The sequence below is a fragment of the Panthera tigris genome, chromosome C2, assembly GCF_018350195.1.
Source record: "Panthera tigris isolate Pti1 chromosome C2, P.tigris_Pti1_mat1.1, whole genome shotgun sequence".
NCBI classification, from domain to species: Eukaryota; Metazoa; Chordata; class Mammalia; order Carnivora; family Felidae; genus Panthera; species Panthera tigris.
Window position 1 is genome coordinate 1,951,293 of NC_056668.1, and position 22,321 is coordinate 1,973,613.

At 52.9% G+C, this 22,321-nt stretch overlaps 2 protein-coding genes across 2 annotated transcripts; one reads left to right on the forward strand and one right to left on the reverse strand.

The window, feature by feature from the left end:
* Positions 1-333: 333 nt before the first annotated feature.
* LOC122242004 (keratin-associated protein 10-12-like) lies at positions 334-1,477 on the reverse strand. Its single transcript, XM_042998853.1, has one exon. It carries the CDS (start codon positions 1,453-1,455, stop codon positions 334-336), a length of 1,122 nt encoding a protein of 373 aa, XP_042854787.1. The 5' UTR covers positions 1,456-1,477.
* A 4,191-nt stretch (positions 1,478-5,668) lies between these two features.
* On the forward strand, positions 5,669-6,748 carry LOC122242008 (keratin-associated protein 10-7-like). The gene is made up of 2 exons (XM_042998858.1): positions 5,669-6,494; positions 6,549-6,748. The coding sequence occupies exons 1-2, from the start codon at positions 5,669-5,671 to the stop codon at positions 6,746-6,748; spliced, it is 1,026 nt and encodes a 341-aa protein (XP_042854792.1).
* Positions 6,749-22,321: the final 15,573 nt, after the last annotated feature.

Consider the following 22,321-nt stretch of genomic DNA (forward strand, 5'->3'; position numbering starts at 1 on the left):
TGGGGGAGCAGGGGCCACACAGGGTCCAGGGGTGACGCTGCGGATACCGTATCTTCTCTCCCTCCACTCCACATACGGCCCGAAGGCTGCGGGAAGCCCGGCTGGGGTCACTGCCAACTCAGGCTGAGGAGGCAGGGCACGCTGATTTGGGAAGTCAGCACTTGAGCAAATGAGTGAGCTATTTGTAGGAGGACAGATGCAAAATGGGGTTGGTGACCGGTGTCCACTGCAGGGACCCGGGAAAGGGGACCTGACACCTGTCTCGGTGCTTTGTAAAGAACCCACAGTGTGTGGAGGAGCTCTCGAGATTCAGGATGCCCTTAAAAAGATCGCTCAGCGGCAACACTCCTGGCCCGAGGCAGGGGTGCAGCAGGCAGGGCGGGGGCACACAGGGCGGCAGAGCAGGGACACGCAGGAGGCCGGGCGGCAGCAGGAGGAGGCAGGGGCGCAGCAGGCAGGCCTGCACACGGGGCGGCAGAGCAGGGACACGCAGGAGGCTGGGCGGCAGCAGCTGGGCCGGCAGGGGGAGGCAGGGGTGCAGCAGGAGGAGGCAGGGGCACAGCAGGCAGGGCGAGGGCACACAGGGCGGCAGAGCAGGGACATGCAGGAGGAGGGCCTGCAGCAGGGGCTGGGCTGGCAGCAAGAGGAGGCTGAGCAGGGGGAGTCCTCGCAGCACACAGGGGTGCAGCAGACAGGGGTGCAGCAGACGGGCTTGCAGCAGTCTTCCTGGCAGGGGGAGGAGGTGCAGCAGGACGGCTGGCAACATGAAGAGGTTGTGCAGGGGGAGTCCTCGCAGCACACAGGGGTGCAGGAGAAGAGCTTGCAGCAGACAGGGGTGCAGCAGGCGGGCCTGCACACGGGGCGGCAGAGCAAGGACACGCAGGAGGAGGGTCTGCAGCAGGGGCTGGGCTGGCAGCAGGAGGGGGCTGAGCAGGGGGAGTCCTCCCAGCAGACAGGGGTGCAGCAGACGGGCTTGCAGCAGACAGGGGTGCAGCACACGGGCTTGCAGCAGTCTTCCTGGCAGGGGGAGGAGGTGCAGCAGGATGGCTGGCAGCATGAAGAGGTTGTGCAGGGGGAGTCTTCACAGCAGACAGGGGTGCAGCAGACGGGCTTGCAGCAGACAGGGGTGCAGCAGACGGGCTTGCAGCACACAGGGGTGCAGCACACGGGCTTGCAGCACACAGGGGTGCAGCAGACGGGCTTGCAGCACGCAGGGGTGCAGCAGACGGGCTTGCAGCACGCAGGGGTGCAGCAGCCTCGCCGGCAGGGGGAGGAGGGGCCGCACAGGAGGGTCAGGCAGGGGGCCGGGGCGCGGCACGGGGGCTCGCAGCAGCTCTCTGGGCAGTCGTCCACCTGCCAGGGGGAGTCGGGGCAGGAGTCCGAGGCCCCGGGCAGGCAGACGCGGCTGCCATAGCTCAGGTCGCTGGAGCAGACGGACAGGGTGGACGCGGCCATGGCGGGGGCGGTGGGGCTGCAGGAGGCGGTGTGCGTGTGAGTGTGTGTGTGTGTGTGTGTGTGTGTGTGTGAGTGTGTGAGGAGCTCTGTCTGTCGGCTTTTATACTCCCGGCTGCGTGTTGTCCCCCAGCCGACGGCTCACACGCCTCCTTCCTTGTTGGTGTTTGCAGCCCAGGGGACTCTCATTAGTTCCAGGTTTATGTTTGGTTCCATGAGATGTTGCTTAGCTATAAAACTCCTCGTACATTTTTGAGTCTGTTGACGCACCCTGAGCATCCAGAACGTGCGTTGAGCGAGAAAAGGTGTGAGTGTGCAAATACCATGTTCTGTGGCTGCGTAAGAAATCCAGATATTCTAATTCCTTCCGCCCTTTTGAGGCACGTGGATGGGTTTTGCGCTCACGGGGGGGATCCGCTTGTCAGGGTGGCACAGCTTCCAGAGTGCCAGGCTAGAGGAACCAGGGTCGACGGGGGTGTGCGGCCAGAACTTTCCTGGTCATGACCCCCCGGAACTCTGTGTGGTGCCTGAGGGCACTGGTGCAGGTGGCAGGCAGGGAAAGGTGGGACAGTCAGGTGTCCTTGGGTGGCCGTGCCGGAGATGCCATCTGTCCGTGGCCTTCTGATTCCCACTTGGATTTACCCCAGACGCTGTGAAGCATGAGTACAAACGGACCCCCTGTTTTCTCCCTGAAGAAGGCGTAGCCTCAGCTGAGCCTCTGTATGGAAAACAGTGACTGCTTTTGCGCTGATCAAATCCCGTTGATTTTCTTGATTGTGAACTGAAAAATGCCTCGGGTGACTGCAGCCAGGAACGTCACGCAGACCCCTTCCTTTCTTCTGCAGATGCTATCCAAGTGGCCACCACGTGCTTTGGGGGTCCTCTGCTGGATGAGTTTCCATCCTCTCCGGCCCTGGAACCTTCCAAGCATGAGTTTATTCACTGTGGAGCCACGGCCTCCCCACCGTGTGCTGGAAATGTGGGCTAGCACCAGAATGAAACCTGCACTGGGCCCTGCTGGCCCGGCACAGGGAGCCTTGTGGGCCAAGGAGGCAGGCTCTCGGTGCCCTGTGATACCAGAGAGAAGCCGACTCAGCAGCAGGGCAGGAGAGGCACCCCGGTGGGAGGGACTGTGACGCCCCCGCCCCGGGAAGTCCCTGGGCTCAAATTCTCACCTTTCCCTTCCGCCCTTCTCTTTCCAGCAATGGTTCTTACCCCGGTGAGAGGGGTTCATGACAGTCCAGGAAGGGGTTGTGAGAATGCAGTTAAACTGCGGGCCGAGTCGTCTTTCTGTATGTCTCGAGCTATAAAAATAGGGTAGAGTCGAGCCTGGCATCCTGTGCTCAGGCCCCTCTGGAGCTACAGGAACTGATCCATAAGCTGGATGCGCGTGGCCGAGCAAGGGGCGGGGGCTGTTCGCCTTCCAATACGCTCCTGCCGAGGACAGCATAAAATACAAAAACGTCTGCGTAAAGCCTTTGAAGGCTGCTGATGAGACTCAGCATTGAGAGTCAACAGGTGGAGATGGGGTGACTTCCGAGAGGCGAGCTGGCGTCTCTGAATGGCTTTTCCTGAGGTACCACTGATGAATCTTGGTGTGGGGTTCGAGGGGAAGTAACTAGCACATAGAGAGGCCGGCAGAGCTTCTAGAAACCTAGGGGGGGTGGACAGAACTGTGGCAACAGAGGCAGCGCGGACTCTAGGGGACAAGCCTAGATCAGTGGCGGGCACCAGGGGGAGCCCCAAAGCTGCCGGTTAAATGTCCAGGCATTTGGCATGCTTTCATGCCATGCGGGAAAGATGCTGAGGAAGCCAGCAGAAAGCCAGGACAGCCTGAGCAGAGCCTTTACAGCCTCAACCAAGGAGACAACGACTCTGATGACTGGCCAAGGCGGAGTGGCTCTGGGTGGACCCCTGGACAGCTAAATCCCAGGAGCAGCCTCACGTCAGTGAGTCCCTTGCCCCCACTCAGGCCACCAGCCAGAGCGAGAGGTGAAACTCTTCGGAAGGAGACAAACTCATCCACAGCTGCCAGAATTTTTCATAGACGATGTCAAACATTCAATCAAGAATTACAGTCATGCCAACAGAAAAAACAGATGATAGAAACAAACCTGAGATGACAGGGGTGGAGTCCTCGGACAGAGGCTTGCAAAACAATGGTGGTGAATGTGCTCAGGGAAACGGGTGTGACACCGTAAAACTGAAACACGCATGAAGAGACAAGTAGACATTCTAGACTGAAGAGAACAGGAGCGGCGCTCTTAGGTGGGTGTTGCGCTAGCACGGGTGGCGGAAGGGCCAGACAGCGGGAATGGAAGAGTGGGGCGGCGTGTTTAAGGGCAAAGGAAAGGGCTGCACAAGTGGAATATTGCTCCCCAAGAGCGCCACCCAGAGGTGAAGGTGCCCCAACACATCGCCAGACCAACAGAAATGGAGCACGGGCCACACTGGAAGATCCACTTTAAAGTAACTCCCAAGGGAGGGTTTCGGGTAGGACGGCGAAGGACAGAAATGCAGGAAGGTTGAAGAGAGCCTGGAAGGGTAAACAGACGCACAGTTGAAGTGACAACTGGCCCACGTTTCCATTCACAACGTTACAATATGTATCATATTTACAATTTCCCGTGGGCTCTAAACTGTAAGTGGAAATGAAACCACGCATCATGAGACGGACGAGGCCCTTAGGCTGTTGCTCTGGAAGCGGCCCAAGCGCCCAGGTCCCTCAGACTTGAATATCCCAGGAAGGTACGCTGTGGCCTCTGGGGCAGCCGCCGAGACAATCCCCAAACCGCGTGAACTAGTATTGAGTGAAAGACGGGAGATAAGTGATAAAAAATACCCAAAGCAGTCAGGAAATGAGTTTTAAATTTTTTTCAGTGTGTATTTATTTTTTGAGAGAGAGAGAGAGAGACAGAGCATGAGTGGGGGAGGGGCAGAGAGAGAGGGAGACACGGAATCTGAAGCAGGCTCCAGGCTCTGAGCTGTCAGCACAGAGCCCGACGCGGGGCCCGAACTCACAAACCGCGAGATCATGACCTGAGCCAAAGTCGGACGCTCAACCGACTGAGCTACCCAGGCACCCCAAGAAATGATTTTTAAAAGGAACATAAAAATTTGAGAGAAATAGAAGACATGCACTCAGATAGTAGACATAAACCCAATTATCAATAATGAAATTAAATGTAAAGTATTAAACAGTTCGATTTGCAAATAAGGACCGTTAGTCTGCATGGAAATCACGAAAAACCTGTGTGCTGAATCCAAGAGCTAGATCCTAAATATAAGGGCACGAGAATGATGGAAGGCCAAAGATGGGAAAGAATACAAGTCAATACACAGGACAGTGTGAAGTTCTACGCAGCTGCAAACTAGAAAGAGAAATCGTTACATATTCACGGGAGCTGCACGTTGTATTAACTTATGAAAAAGCCAAGTGGGTAGAACACAATACAGTCTGTATTTTGCAAACGGGTACACACAAATCCATTCTATGCATATGTACACATGTAGAGAGAGAAGAGATGTAGAGAGAGGATGGGTGGATAGAGTCAATCTCACCGTTCATGGATTCTTTATTTGTGGTTCACCTACTCGCGAAAATTTACTCGTAACCCCAAATCACTGCTTGTGACGTGTGCACGGTCACGCGAGGACATGTGCAGAAAGCCCCGACCTTGAGATGCCACCACACACCCCCGGCTGACGTGGAACGAGGTGGCGCCTGCCTTCCGGTTTCAGCCCCCAGATGTGAGCGTGTCCTTTCCACCGTGTTGTGACCTCTAGCGCCTAATCCCCAGGGGAAGAGGCGCTTGAACCACAGAGAAACCCCCGAACGCGGTCCTCCCGCCAAGTGAGCACTGCCCTGGGGCTGCCCCGGCTGGTGCCCCCAGGACGGTCTCAACACACTTACCCGACACCCTCCACCCCTGCTTGGAGACCCAGGGCTGGGGTCTTGTCCATCCCACTCCCGCTCCCCTGGGACACAATGGGACCCGCTCTGAGTCAGAGGCTCTGGGAGATTTACGAGCTGCGGACAACATCCAGGCAAATAAACATCCCTAATGCAGCCTGGGAGCCGGAACTAGAGGCTTGTGGGGCCTGGGACACAAGAGCCAGGAGGGTATAAAAGCCGTCAGCCTAAGGCACCTCACACACTCTCACACACACTCACACACCCACACCCACTCCCTCCTGCAGCCCCACCGCCCCCGCCATGGCCGCGTCCACCCTGTCCGCCTGCTCCAGCGACCTGAGCTATGGCAGCCGCGTCTGCCTGCCCGGGGCCTCGGACTCCTGCCCCGACTCCTCCTGGCAGGTGGACGACTGCCCAGAGAGCTGCTGCGAGCCCCCGTGCCGCGCCCCGGCCCCCTGCCTGACCCTCCTGTGCGGCCCCTCCTCCCCCTGCCGGGGAGACTGCTGCACCCCTGTGTGCTGCAAGCCCATCTGCTGCACCCCTGTCTGCTGCAAGCCCGTCTGCTGCACCCCTGCGTGCTGCAAGCCCGTCTGCTGCACCCCTGCGTGCTGCAAGCCCGTCTGCTGCACCCCTGTCTGCTGCGAGGACTCCCCCTGCACAACCTCTTCATGCTGCCAGCCGTCCTGCTGCACCTCCTCCCCCTGCCAGGAAAACTGCTGCACCCCTGTGTGCTGCAAGCCCGTCTGCTGCACCCCTGTGTGCTGCAAGCCCGTCTGCTGCACCCCTGTCTGCTGCAAGCCCGTCTGCTGCACCCCTGTCTGCTGCAAGCCCGTCTGCTGCACCCCTGTCTGCTGTGAAGACTCCCCCTGCACAACCTCTTCATGCTGCCAGCCGTCCTGCTGCACCTCCTCCCCCTGCCAGGAAGACTGCTGCACCCCTGTGTGCTGCAAGCCCGTGTGCTGCACCCCTGTCTGCTGCAAGCCCGTCTGCTGCACCCCTGTGTGCTGCGAGGATTCCCCCTGCTCAGCCCCCTCCTGCTGCCAGCCCAGCCCCTGCTGCAGACCCTCCTCCTGCGTGTCCCTGCTCTGTCGCCCCGTGTGCAGGCCCGCCTGCTTCACCCCTGTGTGCTGCAAGCCCGTCTGCTGCACCCCTGTCTGCTGCGAGGACTCCCCCTGCTCAGCCCCCTCCTGCTGCCAGCCCAGCCCCTGCTGCAGACCCTCCTCCTGCGTGTCCCTGCTCTGCCGCCCCGTGTGCAGGCCAGCCTGCTGTGCCCCTGCCTCCTCCCGCTGCCGCCCAGCCTCCTGCGTGTCCCTGCTCTGCCGCCCCGCGTGCGCCCGCCCTGCCTGCTTCGGCCCCGCCTCGGGCCAGTCTTGCTGCTGATGGGCACGTCCCCCCAGGGCCAGCTGGGCTCAGGTCCCACCTGGTGACTGTGGTCCTCCCGGCCACCCCTCAGTCAGTCCTGACCTGTGTTAGGTGACTACCCCCACCCAGGACGGGGTCCTCCATGTGTCCACTCTCCTGACCTGACCTTGACCTCCTGCCTCCCAGGAACGCTGACCCCGCGGCTTCCTGGAGCTTCTGCTCCCAGGGGGCACCTGCACCTGTTCTGGGTCACCTGTCCTTCCCTCCCCCTTTCTCTGCTCAGGTCACTTGACCTCGACTCCTAACCTGTCAGTACCTCCTTGGGTACCCCAATAAACTCACTTTGCCAGCTGATCTGCTTCCTTTCATGTGACCCTCATGGGGGTGCGGGGACCCCGGGGTTTGGCCCAGGCACGGTCTCTTCCAGCCACAAACATTTCTAGGAACGAGGGACTGAGCAGTCCCAGAGGCGGGCCTAACTCCTGTGGGCAGGGCCACGGGTGGGACTCACGCCCTGGCCCAGGAAGCTCCGTGCCGGTGGGCCCGGTGCCCAGGGCTTCCCAGGCTGGTCACCTGCCCACGGGTCGTGGCCTGGCCCGTTTCCACCCACTGCCCCATCCGGGCAAACCGGGCCCAGACAAGCAGGCCTGGGGGCTCCAGGCTCACAGCCTCTACGGGCCTGGGGTCGCCCTGTGGTCCTCCCGCGGGCTCTACCCATTTAGCAGAAAGGTGACGGAGCGGGGCAGGCGGTGCTCCAGCCTCTCATGGAAATCGACTAGGTTTGAAACAAAGTATGAGGGTGGGTGGCAGGACCCCCAGGCGGTCCCGGGCCAGACTCTGGGGCCACCATCTGGTAGGCTGGGCTCCGCCCGGGGGGCTATGAGGGACACGGAGTCATGGTGCAGGGCCCTCCCTGTGAACTGAGGACCCCGTCAGGCCACGATGTACCGAGTGCTGTAGGTGACAGTCCGCTCTGACCTCTGGGTGACATTGGCCGCACGTGAGGGCACCTGCTGACAAGGGCGGGGATATGCAGGAAGTCACCCACCAGGGTTCCAGAGCTGTTGCAAACCCGGGACCGGCGTCCCCTACCGGTGAAGGATCAATCGGACTTCCACCCTTCCTGAACCCCCCACGGGGACTGGGTGTCGGCTCCCTGCCCCCGCGCTGCTTCCTCTCCCCGCGGCTGTGGCCATGGCCAGAACCCACAAAGGGAGCCGCTGCTGTCCCCAGGACCTCAGTCTCCTTCCCTGAAACCCTGCCACCTTCCACCCCATGCCTCATGCCCCGCCTGCTGCATTTTCCTTGCCCAAACCCTTCTCCCTCCCCACTTACCAGTGTTTTGCTAATACTTCCATTAAAATTGCCTTTTTGAGGTGCAATTTACATGTAATCAGATGCACCCTATTTCATTGTTCAGTTTGATGAGTTTTGAGAAAGGTCTTCATCTTGCAGCCTCCACTTGTGTCAAGATTTCCCTCCAAAGGTTTCTTTGTGTCCCTTCCCAGCCACCACCGCTGGCCACAGCCGGGCACCACTGCTCTGCTGTGTTACTGAAGGAGTGCCTTGAAAAGAGGCAACACTATGCGTGCCCGGGGTCTGGCTTCCTTTACTTGTCCCTTTGTTGTGGATACTCTCAGCGAATTCCTTTTTAATTGCAGGGTCATGTTTTATTGAATGGATCCGTCACAGTTGTTTGTTTACCCATCGAGGTACATTCGGGGTGTTTATGATTATGGATGATCCCACTGCAAACACCTGGACTCTGTGGGCTCTCACCTCTCTTGGGTCAATACCTAAGGGTGGGCTTACTGGGTCCGTGGCAAGGGCAGTGGGCACAGTGATATTTGCATCTCCTGCTGACGGATCTGTGGGGGGTAGGTCAGTGGCTCACCTGCCTCTTTCCCATTCGGCGAAGCATCTGTTCAAATCCTCTGCCCATTTTCCATAATTGGATTGTTCGAGTTCTTATTCACTGTTCAACTTAAAAATTTTTTTAAATGTTTATTTATTCTTTTTTGAGAGAGAGAGAGACAGAGTGCGAGTGGGGGAGGAGGGAGAGGGAAGGAGAGACAGTCTGAAGCAAGCTCGTGCACTGTCAGCAGAAAGCCCAACGCGGGTCTGGAACTCACGAACTGAGAGATCATGACCTGAGCTGAAGTCAGACGCTTGTCTGACTGAATCGCCCAGGTGACCCTTATTAATTGTTAAGTGTTCTTTATGTATTCCAGGTACCATGCATTTGTCATACGTGTGTATTGCAAATTCCTCCACCTGTGGCTAGACTTTTCATGTTCTTGACCGTGCTTTTGGAGAGGCTGGCGTCTTTAATTCTGATGAAATTCAATGAATTCCCTTTCTTCGGTGGTGCTGAGGAATCTTTGTCTACACGCAGGGTCACGCCGGTTTTGTCCTGTGCGTACTTCTAAGATACTCCGTGGCTTTAACTTTTATGTCAAGTTCTATAATCCCTTTCTAGTTAATTTTTGAATGTGCTGTTGGTTGGCGAGCATCATTTGTCGAGAGGATTATCCTTTCGCCATTGAAGTATCCTTGCCAAAAATTCCATTGACCGTGTGTACGTGTGCGTCTATTTCTGGACGCTGTTCTCCTATCTTCTTCTGCATTTGTCCTTGCACCCACAACACGTGTCTCCATCAATGGCGCTTCAAATTAAGTCTTGAATTCCAGCACTTAGTCGACCAATTCCTCTTTCCTTTTTCTTTTTTTTTTTTTTTTTTTTTATTTATTTTTGGGACAGAGAGAGACAGAGCATGAACGGGGGAGGGGCAGAGAGAGAGGGAGACACAGAATCGGAAACAGGCTCCAGGCTCCGAGCCATCAGCCCAGAGCCTGACGCGGGGCTCGAACTCACGGACCGCGAGATCGTGACCTGGCTGAAGTCGGACGCTTAACCGACTGCGCCACCCAGGCGCCCCTCCTCTTTCCTTTTTCAAAATTGGTTGGCTATCCTAGGTCCGTTACATTTCTGTGTTGATTTTAGAATATATTTTAGAATCAGCTCATTGCTTTCTAAGGAAGAACTTGCTGGGATTTTTATTGGAATTGCATTAAACTTGTAGGTGAATTTGGAAGGAAGTGATATTGTAACAAAACCAAGTCTTTCAGTTTATAAACATAGTATATATTTCCAGTCACTTAGGATGACTTTTTTCCACAATATTTTGTCATTTTTTAGTAGATAGATGTTGTACATATGTTAAGTTTCTCTATTACTTCACTTTGCAATGTTTTAGATAATGGTTTATTTATTACATTTCCAAGTATTCATTGCTAACATGTAGAAATTTAATTAATTTGTGTGTATTTACCTTGTATCCTGTAACCTTGGTAACTACACTTACGAATTCTCATAGCTTTTTTGTATATTCCTTAGGACTGGGCTTGGTATTTTCTTTGTGGGAAGGATCTTAATTATAATTCAGTTACTTCAACTGATAGAGGGCTATTTTGTTTTTCTGTATCTTCTTGTATTCGTATTTATAATTTATATCTCTCCAGTTATTTGTCCATTTCACCTCAGTTGTTGAATGTATCGGCATAAAATTGCCTTCTTCTTTTATTGTTCTTTTTAAAAATTTTAATGTCTATTTATTTTTGAGAGAGAGAGAGATACACACAGAGCATGAGCAGGGGAGGGGCAGAGAGAGAGAGAGACACAGAATCCGAAGCAGGCTCCAGGCTCTGAGCTGTCAGCACAGAGTCCGACGTGGAGCTCGAACTCATGAACCGCAAGATCATGACCTGAGCTGAAGTTGGACGCTCAACCGACTGAGCCACCCAGGCACCCCTTTTATCATTCTTTTAGTGGCTATAGAATCTCTAGTGATAACCCTTTCTTTATTCCTGATATTGTTAATTTATTTCCTTTTCTTTCTTTCTTTTCTTTTTCTTGACTGGTCAAGGTAGAAGTTTATCAATTTTGGTGATCTTTCAAAAAATTAGACTTAGGTTTATTAATTTCGTCTCTTGTTTGTCCATTTTCTATTTGGTAGATTTCTACATTTCTCAATTATTTCCTTCCCTCTACCTTTTTTGGGTTCAAATTGTGCTTCTTTTGTAGCTTCTTAAAGTAGAAGCTTAGATAATTGATTATAGGCCTTCCTTATTTTCTAATATAAATAAAGCCTACATATTTCCTTCTATATATTGTGTGAGTTGCATTCCATAAAGCTTATTTTTATTTTATTTAAAATATTTCCAATTTTCCATTGTGATTTCTTCTTTGACTCATGGACTATTTTGAAGTTTGTTATTTAATAGCCAAATATTTTTCAGTTTTCCAGATATCTTTCTGTTCATGATTTCTGATTTTGTTGTGGTCAAACAGCATTCTCGGTATGATTTCAATCCTATTAAATATACTAAGACTTGTTTTATGGCCCAGCATACGATTTATTTTGGTGAATGTTCTATATACACTTGAAAAAATGTGAACTCTACTGTTGTTGGATGGAATAAATGTCAACAAGGTCGTGTTAGTATATATTGTTTCTCAAGTTTTCCATATATCTCTCAATTTCATCAAATTTGGAAGAGTTATTTGGCCATTATCTCTTTAAATATTTTTTGTCTCCCACCTCCTGAACTTTTTCTCAGGTACTCCAATTATATGTATGTTAGACCACTTAATATTGTTCCTCAGATCACTGAGGCTCTGTTAATTTAATTTTTTTTTCTTACTGTCTTTTGTTTTGGGTAATTTCTCTGATTATGTCTTTTAGGTCAGTAATCCTTACACTGAGTGTAAACTCATCCTTTAAATTTTTTATTGTTAATATTATGTTTTCCAGCTCTTGGAGCTCCATTCAGTTCTCTTTTGTACCTTACATTTCTCTCCTCATTGTGTTCATTTTTTCCTTGAAATCCTCGAACATATTTATCGTAGTTGTTTTTACTACCTTGTCTGCTAATTCCATCAACTGTTATTTCTGGGTTTATTTCTAGAAACTGTTTTGTCTCTTGATTATGAGTTAGATTTTCCTCTTCTTAATGTTTCTAGCAATTTTTATTGGTTTCTGGATTTCAGTTAAATAATGTTCTCATACTGTTGACTGTCGTACTTTGTTTCCTTCTTTTAAGGAGTGCTGGGCTTTGTTCTGTCTGGCAGTTACCACCTGTGGGAAGGCTTGATGATTGTGATGCTTCTGTGCTTGTTTCTACATTTTGTTACGGCTGATCTAGAGAGGCCTTTATTCTCAGGCAGGTTTAGCACAACTATCATGTGATTTCTGGGATCTGTACTGAATGTCTCTGGTACTCAATGAGGTCTCTCCACTCTGGTTGTTTGGAACTCCGGTGTCTCTCAGCCTTGCATAAACTCTGGGAATTGTTCACCTTTGAGCTCCATGGTTATTACTGTCCAGCCTCATGGGGTTCTGAGCTCTGAATGGATGGCTTGGTATCGACAGTGGTCTCAGGGGGTTCCCATGGAGCATTTTGCTATATATTTGCCTCTTCTCCTGTGTCTGCCCTCATAAATTCCCGGTGCCTCAGCCTCCTTGACCCTGATTTCCCTCTCTTCAGCTCGACAAAACACATTGCTGATAGCATTCCCCTCCGTGTACTGTGGCCTAGAGACTCTCTTGGCCCTTGAGCCTGGGCAATCGTAGGGTTCACCCCCTCTGCTTTTCTTCTCCCAGGGATCTGCACTGTCAGTTGTCCAATGTCTAAAAATGGGTTTCTTGTATCCTTTGTCCCATCTTCTACTTATTTAAGGTGGGAGGACAAGTCAGGTCCATCGTGACCCAAACCAAAGCCCCACTCCTTGTTTTTGAGACTTCTGTTTCTTTTCTAGACAATCCCTTGCTTTCCTCTTTAACTGCTCAAGATCTTCCCTGACTCTGAAACTGAGTCTGCCTTTTTCACTCTGGGAAATGCTCCAGCTAGACTCAATTCCAAACTGACACATACCTGCTGCCCAGAACTGGAGCATGCAACCAACAGTCTCCCTGTAGAACTCTTATAATGGGTGCCGGAGCCTCAGCCTAACTTTTCTGAGGCTCTGAGCTCCATGAGAAACATCAACAACCCCACATCCCAACCAAGGTTCAGTGGAGTCCTGTTTGCACATACCCCATGGTAAGTATATCAAGCCCCAATTGAGGGCCCCATATGTGGAAGCAAAATCCAGATTCACAGCTAAGAATTTTGTGGGTAAGAGTGGTCAAGGGAGGTGCTTGTACTTTCATCCTGGCATTGCTGATGGTTTCTAGTGAGTAAATGAACAGAGGGCATTTCTTGGGAGAAATGGGACATGTGTAAAGAGTCTGAAGCCAGTCTGAGAGGCAGAAGCGTGTGCTTAGTTATGGGCCTTACAAATTCTCCAGGTTAAATATATTCAATCAGACTGCTCTGTAAGGGTCTAAAACAGGCTAAGGAAGTGCTTCACCTGGTGATAATGAATTTCACAGATCAGGGTCCATTCAAGGGCATGGGAACATTAGGTCTTTGTTCCAGTCTCTGAGGATGCAGACAGGGGCATCCCAAAGGTGCTGGTCTCTGTGCCTAGTGAGAAGCACCAGTTATTCAAGGGGGTAGATATGACCTCTAGTCACGGTCTTTGTCTCTTGAGTCATCAACATTTGTAATGTCGCTAAGTTAGAAATTGAAATAATATCTCTTAGTGAATGAAAGACCAATGAAGAGAGTTTTGTTTTTTGTAAACGAATTCTTCATGAGATGAGGCCCCACCCAAATGGCCAATGGAAATGGGTAACAGCGTTGGATATCTTGGTGAGGTTTGCTCCCTGCCTAGCAAATTACTTTCTGCACTCAGAGTTGACTTCGGTAAGCACACTGATTGCCTTGATCACGAATGGCCATCTCTGCTGGGCCACAGCAGGGGAGCAGCACTTTATTTTAAAGAAGACTCTCCCCCAGAATTCTCAATCTTTGGATGATCTTTACTCTCTTGTCCCATGTATTACAGTTGGCACACTGAGCTGGTGGCTGAAAACCTGTGTGATGAACATTCTCATCCATCCTGGAACCAGGCTTTCGACATGGCGGGTACTCTGGAATCCTGGACAATCTCTGCCTCTTCTGCGGTCGAGTTGTAGGCAACTCTCAGACACCTTCACTTAAAATCCTTCTTGATTTTATAATCGTTGGAAGAGAATCAGTACTTCCTGCAAGGACTCCAACACATCAGTCTTCCAAACATAATTTTTAAAACACTGCTAAAATACCCAGAAATCATGACAGTGTCTTTATGTTCTGACCAATCCACCTGTGCCCCACACATTCAGTGATCAGAATGTGCTTGCCCTTTGCCATTATTACCAGTCCTTGTAAATATCGTAGGCATGAGTCCTATTAATCTGACCATGGGGAGGACGCGAAAGCCCAGAGAGGGTGAGGAAAATATCTCTGCTCACACAGGATGTAAGCAACAGATTACACCCCTCGGCGGCGATATCAGTGGGGCATGTGAGAGGATTTCAGGCAATACAGAGATGAAAACCCCTAATGCGAGTGTGTGCCAGGTTCTCTGGTTTTCTCTTCACACCCTCCTGGCTTGTGCTGTCCTAGCAGCAGGCTCCCCACACCCTCCCACCCGGGGTGCCAAGATTTTTGAATGTTGGTTCCTTGCAGAACCAGCCACAGCTGTTTTCCTTCCAGAGGTCCTTGCTCCGTTCACAGAACTCAGGAAATTGGCTTGGGAGTCTTTCCCTGTGTTTAGTTGGAGAAAGAAAACTTGGGGGTGGAGTGTGGTTTCTTGTTGTTTTAGCAGGGGTCACCGGGGGCCAAGGTAGAATCCCTGTGTGTTGGGTGCTGGGTCCTAGGTCCTGGTCTGGGGCGAGTGCTTCCGCGGAGTGCCCTGCTGGCTGAGCACAGTCACGTGCCTCTGTGCTTGGCAGGTTATTTGGTTTCTAAATAGCGATGAGTCATGGTTTGTATGTGGCGCTCAGTCGGTCACAGTAACGAAGCACCACAGACCGTGGCTTAAACAACAGATTCGTTCTCTCACCGTTTGGAGGCTGGGGGTCTGAGATCAAGGATCGGCAGGGTTGATTCTTCCTGAGGCCACGAGGGAGAACCTGTCCCGCGCTTTCCCAGCTTCTGGTGTTCGCTGGCAATCTGGGGGTTCCTCGGCTTGTAGAAGCATCTCCCGATTTCTGCCTGCATCTGCACATGGCACCCTCCCTGGGTGCCTGTCTGCATCCACATTCGCTCATTTTACAAGGACACCAGGTCGTATTGGATTAGGATCCCTCTCCCCCAATGACCTCTATGTATCTTGATCCTCTACGAAGACCGCCTTTCCAACTAAGGTCACATCTGCGGGTCCCGGAAGTTAGGGCTTCAGCACCCTCCTGGGGACACATTTCCACCCAGAGCGAGCAGCTGCGTTGAAGCAGATCCAGAGCCAGAACCTGGGAGGGAAGAAAATGTCGAGCAGGTCTCCTTTCTCGGGGACTCCAGGCTGCAGCAAGTGAAGGACAGGGTGCAGGTAGCACGTGGCATGACAGGCCAGCAGCACACACACATCTGCTTGTCCAGGCGTGGCTGAGCTCACGGGACAATGTTTGGTTTTGTGCAGTTGGCAGAATACTTGTAAAAAGAGGACGGAAGATTTACGGATGCCCCTCGCCCAGCTTCCTCTAGTAACATCTCACATACCCATAGATCGATGACGAATCTTAGAAGTCAATGTTGGCACGTTACTAGTCACTAGAGGACAGACCCACTTCCCACAAATGTCCCCTCTCTGGTCCGGGACCCCACGCTGCATTTGTAAGGTCTCCCTAGTCTTGTAGGGAAGACTCAGTCTGAGAGTTTCTTGGTCTTTCCTTATCCTTTCTGTCTTGACAGTTTTGAAGAACCCTGACCAGGTGTCTTGTAGAAATTTAGGGTCGTCTGAGGTTTTGTCACAACTAGACCAAGGTCATTATATTTGGGGAAAGAATCCCACAGTGAAACAAGGGCACATGATGTTGATGTGTCTTGTCACAGGGGATATGGTTATATTTCCCTATGTAATTGATAAATATTTGTGGTGGGGGAGGTTCTATGAAACTTTGCAGATATCACGTTTGTCCAATGATTTTAGCGTCCCTCTGGGGACTGTGCCTGCAACAAGGTCCCTGTGGTATTCTGATGGTGAGTTTCCACTTCCCCATCCCACCTCCACTTATTAACTGAAATCCTTCTATAAGGAGGAGTTGCCCCTTCTCCTCCACTTATTCACATGTTTTTATTTATTTCAATGTGACTTAGAGAGTATTTGTTGTATTATTTGAGTTATAATCCAGTATCATCATTATTTATTTTGTTGTCCAAATTGTCCCAGCTTTGACCATTGGGACCTCCTTCGTTTGGCTCTTGTACCTTTCAGCACACCTGCAGCTTTCCAACATCTCAACTCTGGTCCCAGCTCATCTCGAATTCTCCCCGTCCCCTCCCTACAATCCACCCCTTCTCCAAGGAGTCCTGCTTCTTTCAGCGGATGATGGCATTTAGAAGCCAAGATCCGGAGCTAGATGGGCTCGTTGATGCTGGGCTCCAGTGGGCCAAGCGAGGAGGTGTGGGTGCGCATGCCAGCACATCCCTGGTCTTGGGGGGAGGCGTTCAATATTCATGCCAGTTGGACCGTGGTCGTGGTGGTTTTGTCTAGATTAGCTTTCCCAGGCTATAAAGCTCCCTCTTATCACTGAGAGATTTTATCATGAATGGATGTTGGGTTTCATGGAATGCTTTTCATGTACCTGTTGAGATGACTGCATCATTTTCTTTTTTAGTCTCTTAATACAGTGAATTACATTAATTGGTTATTAATGCTTTTTATTTTGATATTTACAGGAAATCGCAAAGCCAGCACAGAGAGGTTCTGTGTACTCACGTTAATTGATTTTTGAATCTTGAGCCAGTCTTGAATTCCTAGGTAAACCTCACTTGGTTGTGACGATTGTCCTTTTTATATGTTGCTGGATTTGGTGTGCTAACATTTTATCCGGGATTTTCATGTCTGCTGTGATGAGGATATAGGTCTGTAGTTTTCTTTTATTGCCAGGTCTTCAATTTTGACAGTGCTGCCCTCGCGAAAGGAGTTGGCAAGGGTTCGTCCTCTTCTACTTTCTAGAAAAGATTGTGTAGAGTCAGTGTTTGGTCTTCTTTAAATATCTGGGAGAATTTCCTAAGAAACTGGAGTTTTCTTTAGCAGATACGGGACTTTCTGGTCATCTTTCTTCTTTAATGAGTTTCAGGAATTTGTGGCTACTCGGGAATTGGTCCATTTCACACAGGGTTTGAATATATAAGCATAACGTTGTTTGTGGAGGTCCCTCCTTAACCTTTTAATTTGTGGAAAATGGTTGGTAATATCCCTCTTTTGCTCCCGATATTGGTAAGTTATTTCTTCTTGTTTTTTCCCCCTTGTCGGTCTGGCTGGAAACTTATCAATTTTATTCATCTTCTCAAAGAAGCAGCTTTGATTTCAATTGATTTCCTCTATTTGTCTTGTTTTCACTTCCTCTGAGTTACATTATGTACAATTACATTAACTTGTCCTTCTGCATTCAAGTTTCTTAAATCCAAGTTAGTTGGTCGGTCTGATACCCGTCTTCTCGTCTAATGGAGCACTTAGTTCTATAAACTTCCTTCTCCTCTAGCCGCACACTACCAGTCCTCCCTGTGCCAATAGCCCTGACGTGTCAGCCCTTTCCGGCTCCAATTCCAGAATCCCTGGGCCCAGTGCACACGTTTGAAGGCTAATAGAATCAAGGAGGAGTCGCACACAACGGGATTGGAAGGCGGGTGAAGCTCCAGGTGCTGAGCGGTTTGGACTTTCCACATCCTGCAGCCTGGGGCCCCTGCAGCCGGATTCATCCTCTCATCCTGTTCTCACTTGCCAGAAGGACGTGAGATAAGGGAACACGGGAAGCTGGCTCGATCGCAGAGATAATCTTGCCTGGCGGGGGAGAGCAGTGTTTTGATTACAAAGGTCCCCGGGGGGCAGGGACTGCCCCTTCATGTTCGCCTCTCCCACCTCTCAGCTCCTGGCAGAGGAGATTAGAGGTGGTGGCATCTTGGATCAATAGGGACAAGTTCTGTGGGTGGGGCCCTGCGGGCAGCTGAGCATCCTGTCTCGGGAAGAGCCCAGATCAAACCCGCTTGTCCCCATGCCAGCCTTGCGGTCTGTGTGATACGTGACCCGTGTTTCGCCTCCTGAATGTCCACGTGTCCGCTGAGGCCGGGCAGTTGCTATACCTAATGGACAACACTGGAGAAAGGAGGGAAAAGAAGGTTCCGGGTTGGGGCTGGCAAGTGTGGGTCCAGCAGGTGGACTCGTTCCAGCTGTGTGTGTATTTTTCTGTGTCAGCTGATTAAGGCACCCCTGGATACCCTATTGCCGATTTATGCAAAGCGGAGGTAACACCACGCTGTGTACTTGCCACATGGGTCTTACTCGGCTCCTGCTTAGCCAGCCCTGGGAGCCTGCCTTCCTGCAGGCAGCCACATCCTCCCACAGACTCATGTAGGAAGTTAACAGCTGACCTGAAGCGTGGCCCAGCACAGGGCTGACTGCCTCGTGAGGGACAGGCAGTCCGTTTCCAGATCAGTCACTGTGAGGCTGTCCATTTCCGGGGAGCGACTTCTACCTGCCAGACAGTACTTCCAATCCCTCCTACAGCCCTGCAAGAAAGGGGGATACCATTCCCTATTACTAATGAGGAGACCGAGCCTCTGAAAGGCCAACGACAGAGGCTCTGGGACACACAGGTCTCAGGAGAGCTGGACGCAGAGGCCCCAGTCCCTGCTGTACCGTCTGCTTGACCCTTTGGGCAATGTGCACACTGAGTACCCTTGAACCCAAGGAGTTAAAGCGGACTTTGGCGGGAGACTGAAGCGGATGAACATGGATGGAAAAGTGTCGATGTGTGTAGAGGGCTTAGCTCTGGCCGGCCACGGGCACTCTGTTATGCCTTTTCGAGGTTATTCTTGGTGTCATTGCTATTTTGGCACCTCCCTGAAAGCGCAGTGGTCTAACTGCCACACTGCTTTTGCCTTCGCCGGTTTTGGATGCGTCCGTGCTGCAGCCCCAGAGAGTCTCAGGGTCCCGCTCAAAGCCCAGTGTGTCAACCTCTTCCGTATCCCTTGGCTTCCTTTAAAACAAGTTAAGAAAAGCAGGTTTGAACACACAAAAGGGACATGAGTTATTTTCCTATTCCCGCTCCGTCTTTACATTGTTTTCCTATTTCCTTTTTTAACCAGTATAATAGGAGAAAAGTGGTCTTTTATTATTTTTGCATTTTTTTGCATATTTTGCATTTTATTATTATTGCATTAATCTGACTCCTTATTGACTTGAGTATTTCGTCATATGTGAGCCCTTTGGGTTTCTTCTTTTTTAGGTTGCCTACCTTTGTTTTTGTTGTTGTTGTTGGGGTTTTTTTTGGTGAAGATTGTTCCTAGGTTTTCCTTGTTGGTTTTCAGGGGCTTCCTGTTCCTTCTGTACCTTTCTTGGTATGACAGACACCTTTCTTGTTCCGTGCTGGGACTATTGGCTCTGCCCGTGGTGTGGTGTCTTTCCTGAGCAGAAGTTCTTGTTTTGACACGAGCAAATGTACCGGCTTCTTTCTAATGGCTCGTGTTTATTGAGCTTGTTTGGGGAATCATCTGTACCCCAAAGTCACAGAGACAGCCACCAATCCTGCAACGTGGAGCATTCTCGGTCCACCCTCCTGGGAGGAGGAGGGAGGGACGTCCTGGGAGGGACGACTACATGCCCTGTTCAGGGAGGAGTTCAGCCTGGTTTTCTCCCCACAGACACCCAGCCTTGCCATCAACCTCTCTTGAATGCCCTTCCCTCCACGCTGATCCACGCGGACTACTGACCCATGGGCATTTGAATTCTCCATCTCTTGTCCGCACGGGTCCACCTGCCTCTTCTTAGGCCCAAACTGGTCTGATTTGTGATGATGGCTATACAATCTTACTGTCCCACAGAGCAACACTTATAATACCCCAACCTAAATTCCTGGAAATAAACTTCTCCTGGGCTCTGGGCACACAATTTAAATCAATGAAATCCCCAGAGTAAGGGGGACTTTCTTGGCCATTGAGTTCTGCCTCCTTTCCCGCCGCAGTGGGGGAGCCCCCCTTCTTGGAGGCCATCTAGAGTGTCAGGGTCCAGCTGGCTGAGGAGCTGTGGCCCACACCTGCACTGCCAGCCGACGCAGGTGGCCTCTCCCGAATAACCTGGGTCTTGACGGGCTCCGGTACAGAAAGCCCTCCCAGGAAACAGTTCTGGAGCGTGAAGAGCCTGGCTCCGGGCCAGAAATCCTACGCGTGACCGGTCAGCCCAGAGGCAGTCAATCACGAAGGCTTCACCCGGCGGGTGGCACGAGAAAGCCCCGCCACACACCGGGATTGGGACACAGCCAGGGCACTGCCATCCTGGGGAAACTGCAGCAGGGACCCAGGCCCGCCAGCCATGCTCCGACGTACATGCGCATTTCTAGCCCTGCCGCCGCCATCAGAGGCCTCCTCGAGGGATGCCTGGAAGCCACTCCCCCCCCACCCCCCCAGACTCAGTACCCGGTGCTCATGCCCAACCCTCCCTCCCGCTCCTCCCCACTCCAGGACTCCTCGGACCACGGGAGGCTTTCATCCTGGGCTCCTGGGCATGACCCCCACCACATGCCTTTCCTGGGGGGGGGGGGGCAGTCCGTGCTTCCTCTGGTTTTCGCCTCTTGCTCAGGCCACTGCAGTGAGTGATTAACAGCCTTCACTGCTTCCTCCGCTTTGCCTTGCTGCTGTTACCGGCTCACCCACCCAACCGCTCAGCTGGGTCCCTGACCGGGGACGCCCCCACCTTCCCATCTTACAGATGAGAAAACCGAGGCTCTGAGAGTTTCAGTTTCAGTGAGTTAGTTGTGGGACGGCTCTTAAGATCTAGAGGCTCGTTTAGGACCTACGTGTGGCCGGTTTTGAGTTCATGTATTCGTGGCTACCACCGCTAAATTGTAAGTACCCTGAGGACAAGCACCCCTGAAGCTGCACTTTCAAGAAGCCTCTGTAGAGTAAAGGAAGACCCCCTAAATGAGAAGAAGCAGGGGCTGTTCCTTCCAAGCTGGCTGTGACAGGGGGCCCCCCCCCCACCAGCACCGGGTTTGGCAGACTCCGAGCCGGGGAGGGAGGGAAGTCATAGGGGTAGAAGAGAGGCTCTGGGCAGCCCGGAGACCGTGGGGTGGGGAAGCTGCAGGCAGCCAAGGCGAAGCCCGGCCTCCGACGTGAGCTGTTAGCGGTTGGGGGAGGGGGTCAGTCGTCGGCCAAGTCCCGGCTCCTTTGGGCCGACGGCTTCGGGGCCGGCTGCTGTGGAGGCCGGGAGTCGGGGTCCCGTGGCCATGGGCACGTAGCGTGGGCACGGTCGGCACGCGGCAGGGTCAAGGTCGGCACGGGACATGTCGCGGCCCGCACGCGTACACAGCCTCCGGGCGGAGGAGGGCGCTGCGGTGCGTGTGTGTCCAGCTGGTTAGAATGAACTTGCCGAGCGTCTCCGTGTGCGTCTGAATGTCCTGCGGTGGCTCTGCCTCTTGTAGACTCGGTCACCCCTCCTCCCTGCCTGCAGCGGGAACACCTCCAGGGAGGCAGGAACTCCCCGCCCGCGCGTGCAGACGGCACGCGGGGCGGGGGTGGAGACCCGGAGGCCGCGGACCGAGCGTGTGTCGCGGCGGAGCCTGCGCGTCTGCATGGCAGTGGGGGGAGGGGGCCCAGGAGGAGGCTCTTTAGCCAAACAACGGAGGGAGGGAGGGGCTCGCGGGGGGATCAGCCAGATTCGGGGCTCCCCGTGCTGCTGACGCACCCCGATTGCCTGTGTCCGGGGCGCAGCCGGGCCGAGGCCCGTCCTGGGTGCTGGCGGCCTGCCTGGTGGCAGACGCGCTGTCCTGAACGAGGGGCCAGAGCCTGGTGGGGCCTCGGCCTAAACCATCCGGCCGGGCCGTGCGCCCAGCGTCTCTCAGCGTTTTGGGGGGTGAAGGTGGGGCACAGTGTTTCCTTAGAGCCTCACACCCCCCAGGGGCCCCACCCCGACACAACCCCAGAGGACTTGGGAGTCCGACCCTGGTGCCCCTCCTGCCCCAGGCCTCGTCAGGGTTAGGTCCCGGAGCCCAGGCTCGCCCCCACCCCTGAGATGCCAGTCTCCTCCCTACAGTCGGTCTGGGACCCTGCCCCCCCCCACACACAGCTGCCTCAGGGGTGACCCCTGCCCTTGGCGTGCAGACCCTTGAGGGACGCAGACCCTTCTCCAGGAGGGAGTTCTAGCGCCGCTCTTTCCAAGAAGCCCACGGTCTCCCGGCTCTCCACGTGCCATTTGTAACACAGAAACAATAGTGACAATGCTGATATACCCGCCCCTCCTCACAGCGCCCCCCCAGAGGCATCCGTTGTTGTCCTCCCGACCCAGTTCAGGCCCCTCTCGCACCCCACTGGCCCCCACGCGCCTTGCACACGCTTCCTCCTGACCAGCGACGGCAGGGATCTGACGGTGAAACCCATGGTGGGGTGGGGGGCGTGGAGGGGGTGGAGGGGGCAGGTGTGATCTGGGTCGTGCTCCATGCTCCTGGG

Bases quoted from the DNA above. Each gene is read 5' to 3' on its own strand.
- LOC122242004 (XM_042998853.1), bottom strand. From the start codon at position 1,455: ATGGCCGCGTCCACCCTGTCCGTCTGCTCCAGCGACCTGAGCTATGGC.
- LOC122242008 (XM_042998858.1), top strand. From the start codon at position 5,669: ATGGCCGCGTCCACCCTGTCCGCCTGCTCCAGCGACCTGAGCTATGGC. The intron at 6,495-6,548 runs GCTGCAAGCCCG...CCCCCTGCTCAG, and splicing joins CGCCTGCTTCACCCCTGTGT to CCCCCTCCTGCTGCCAGCCC.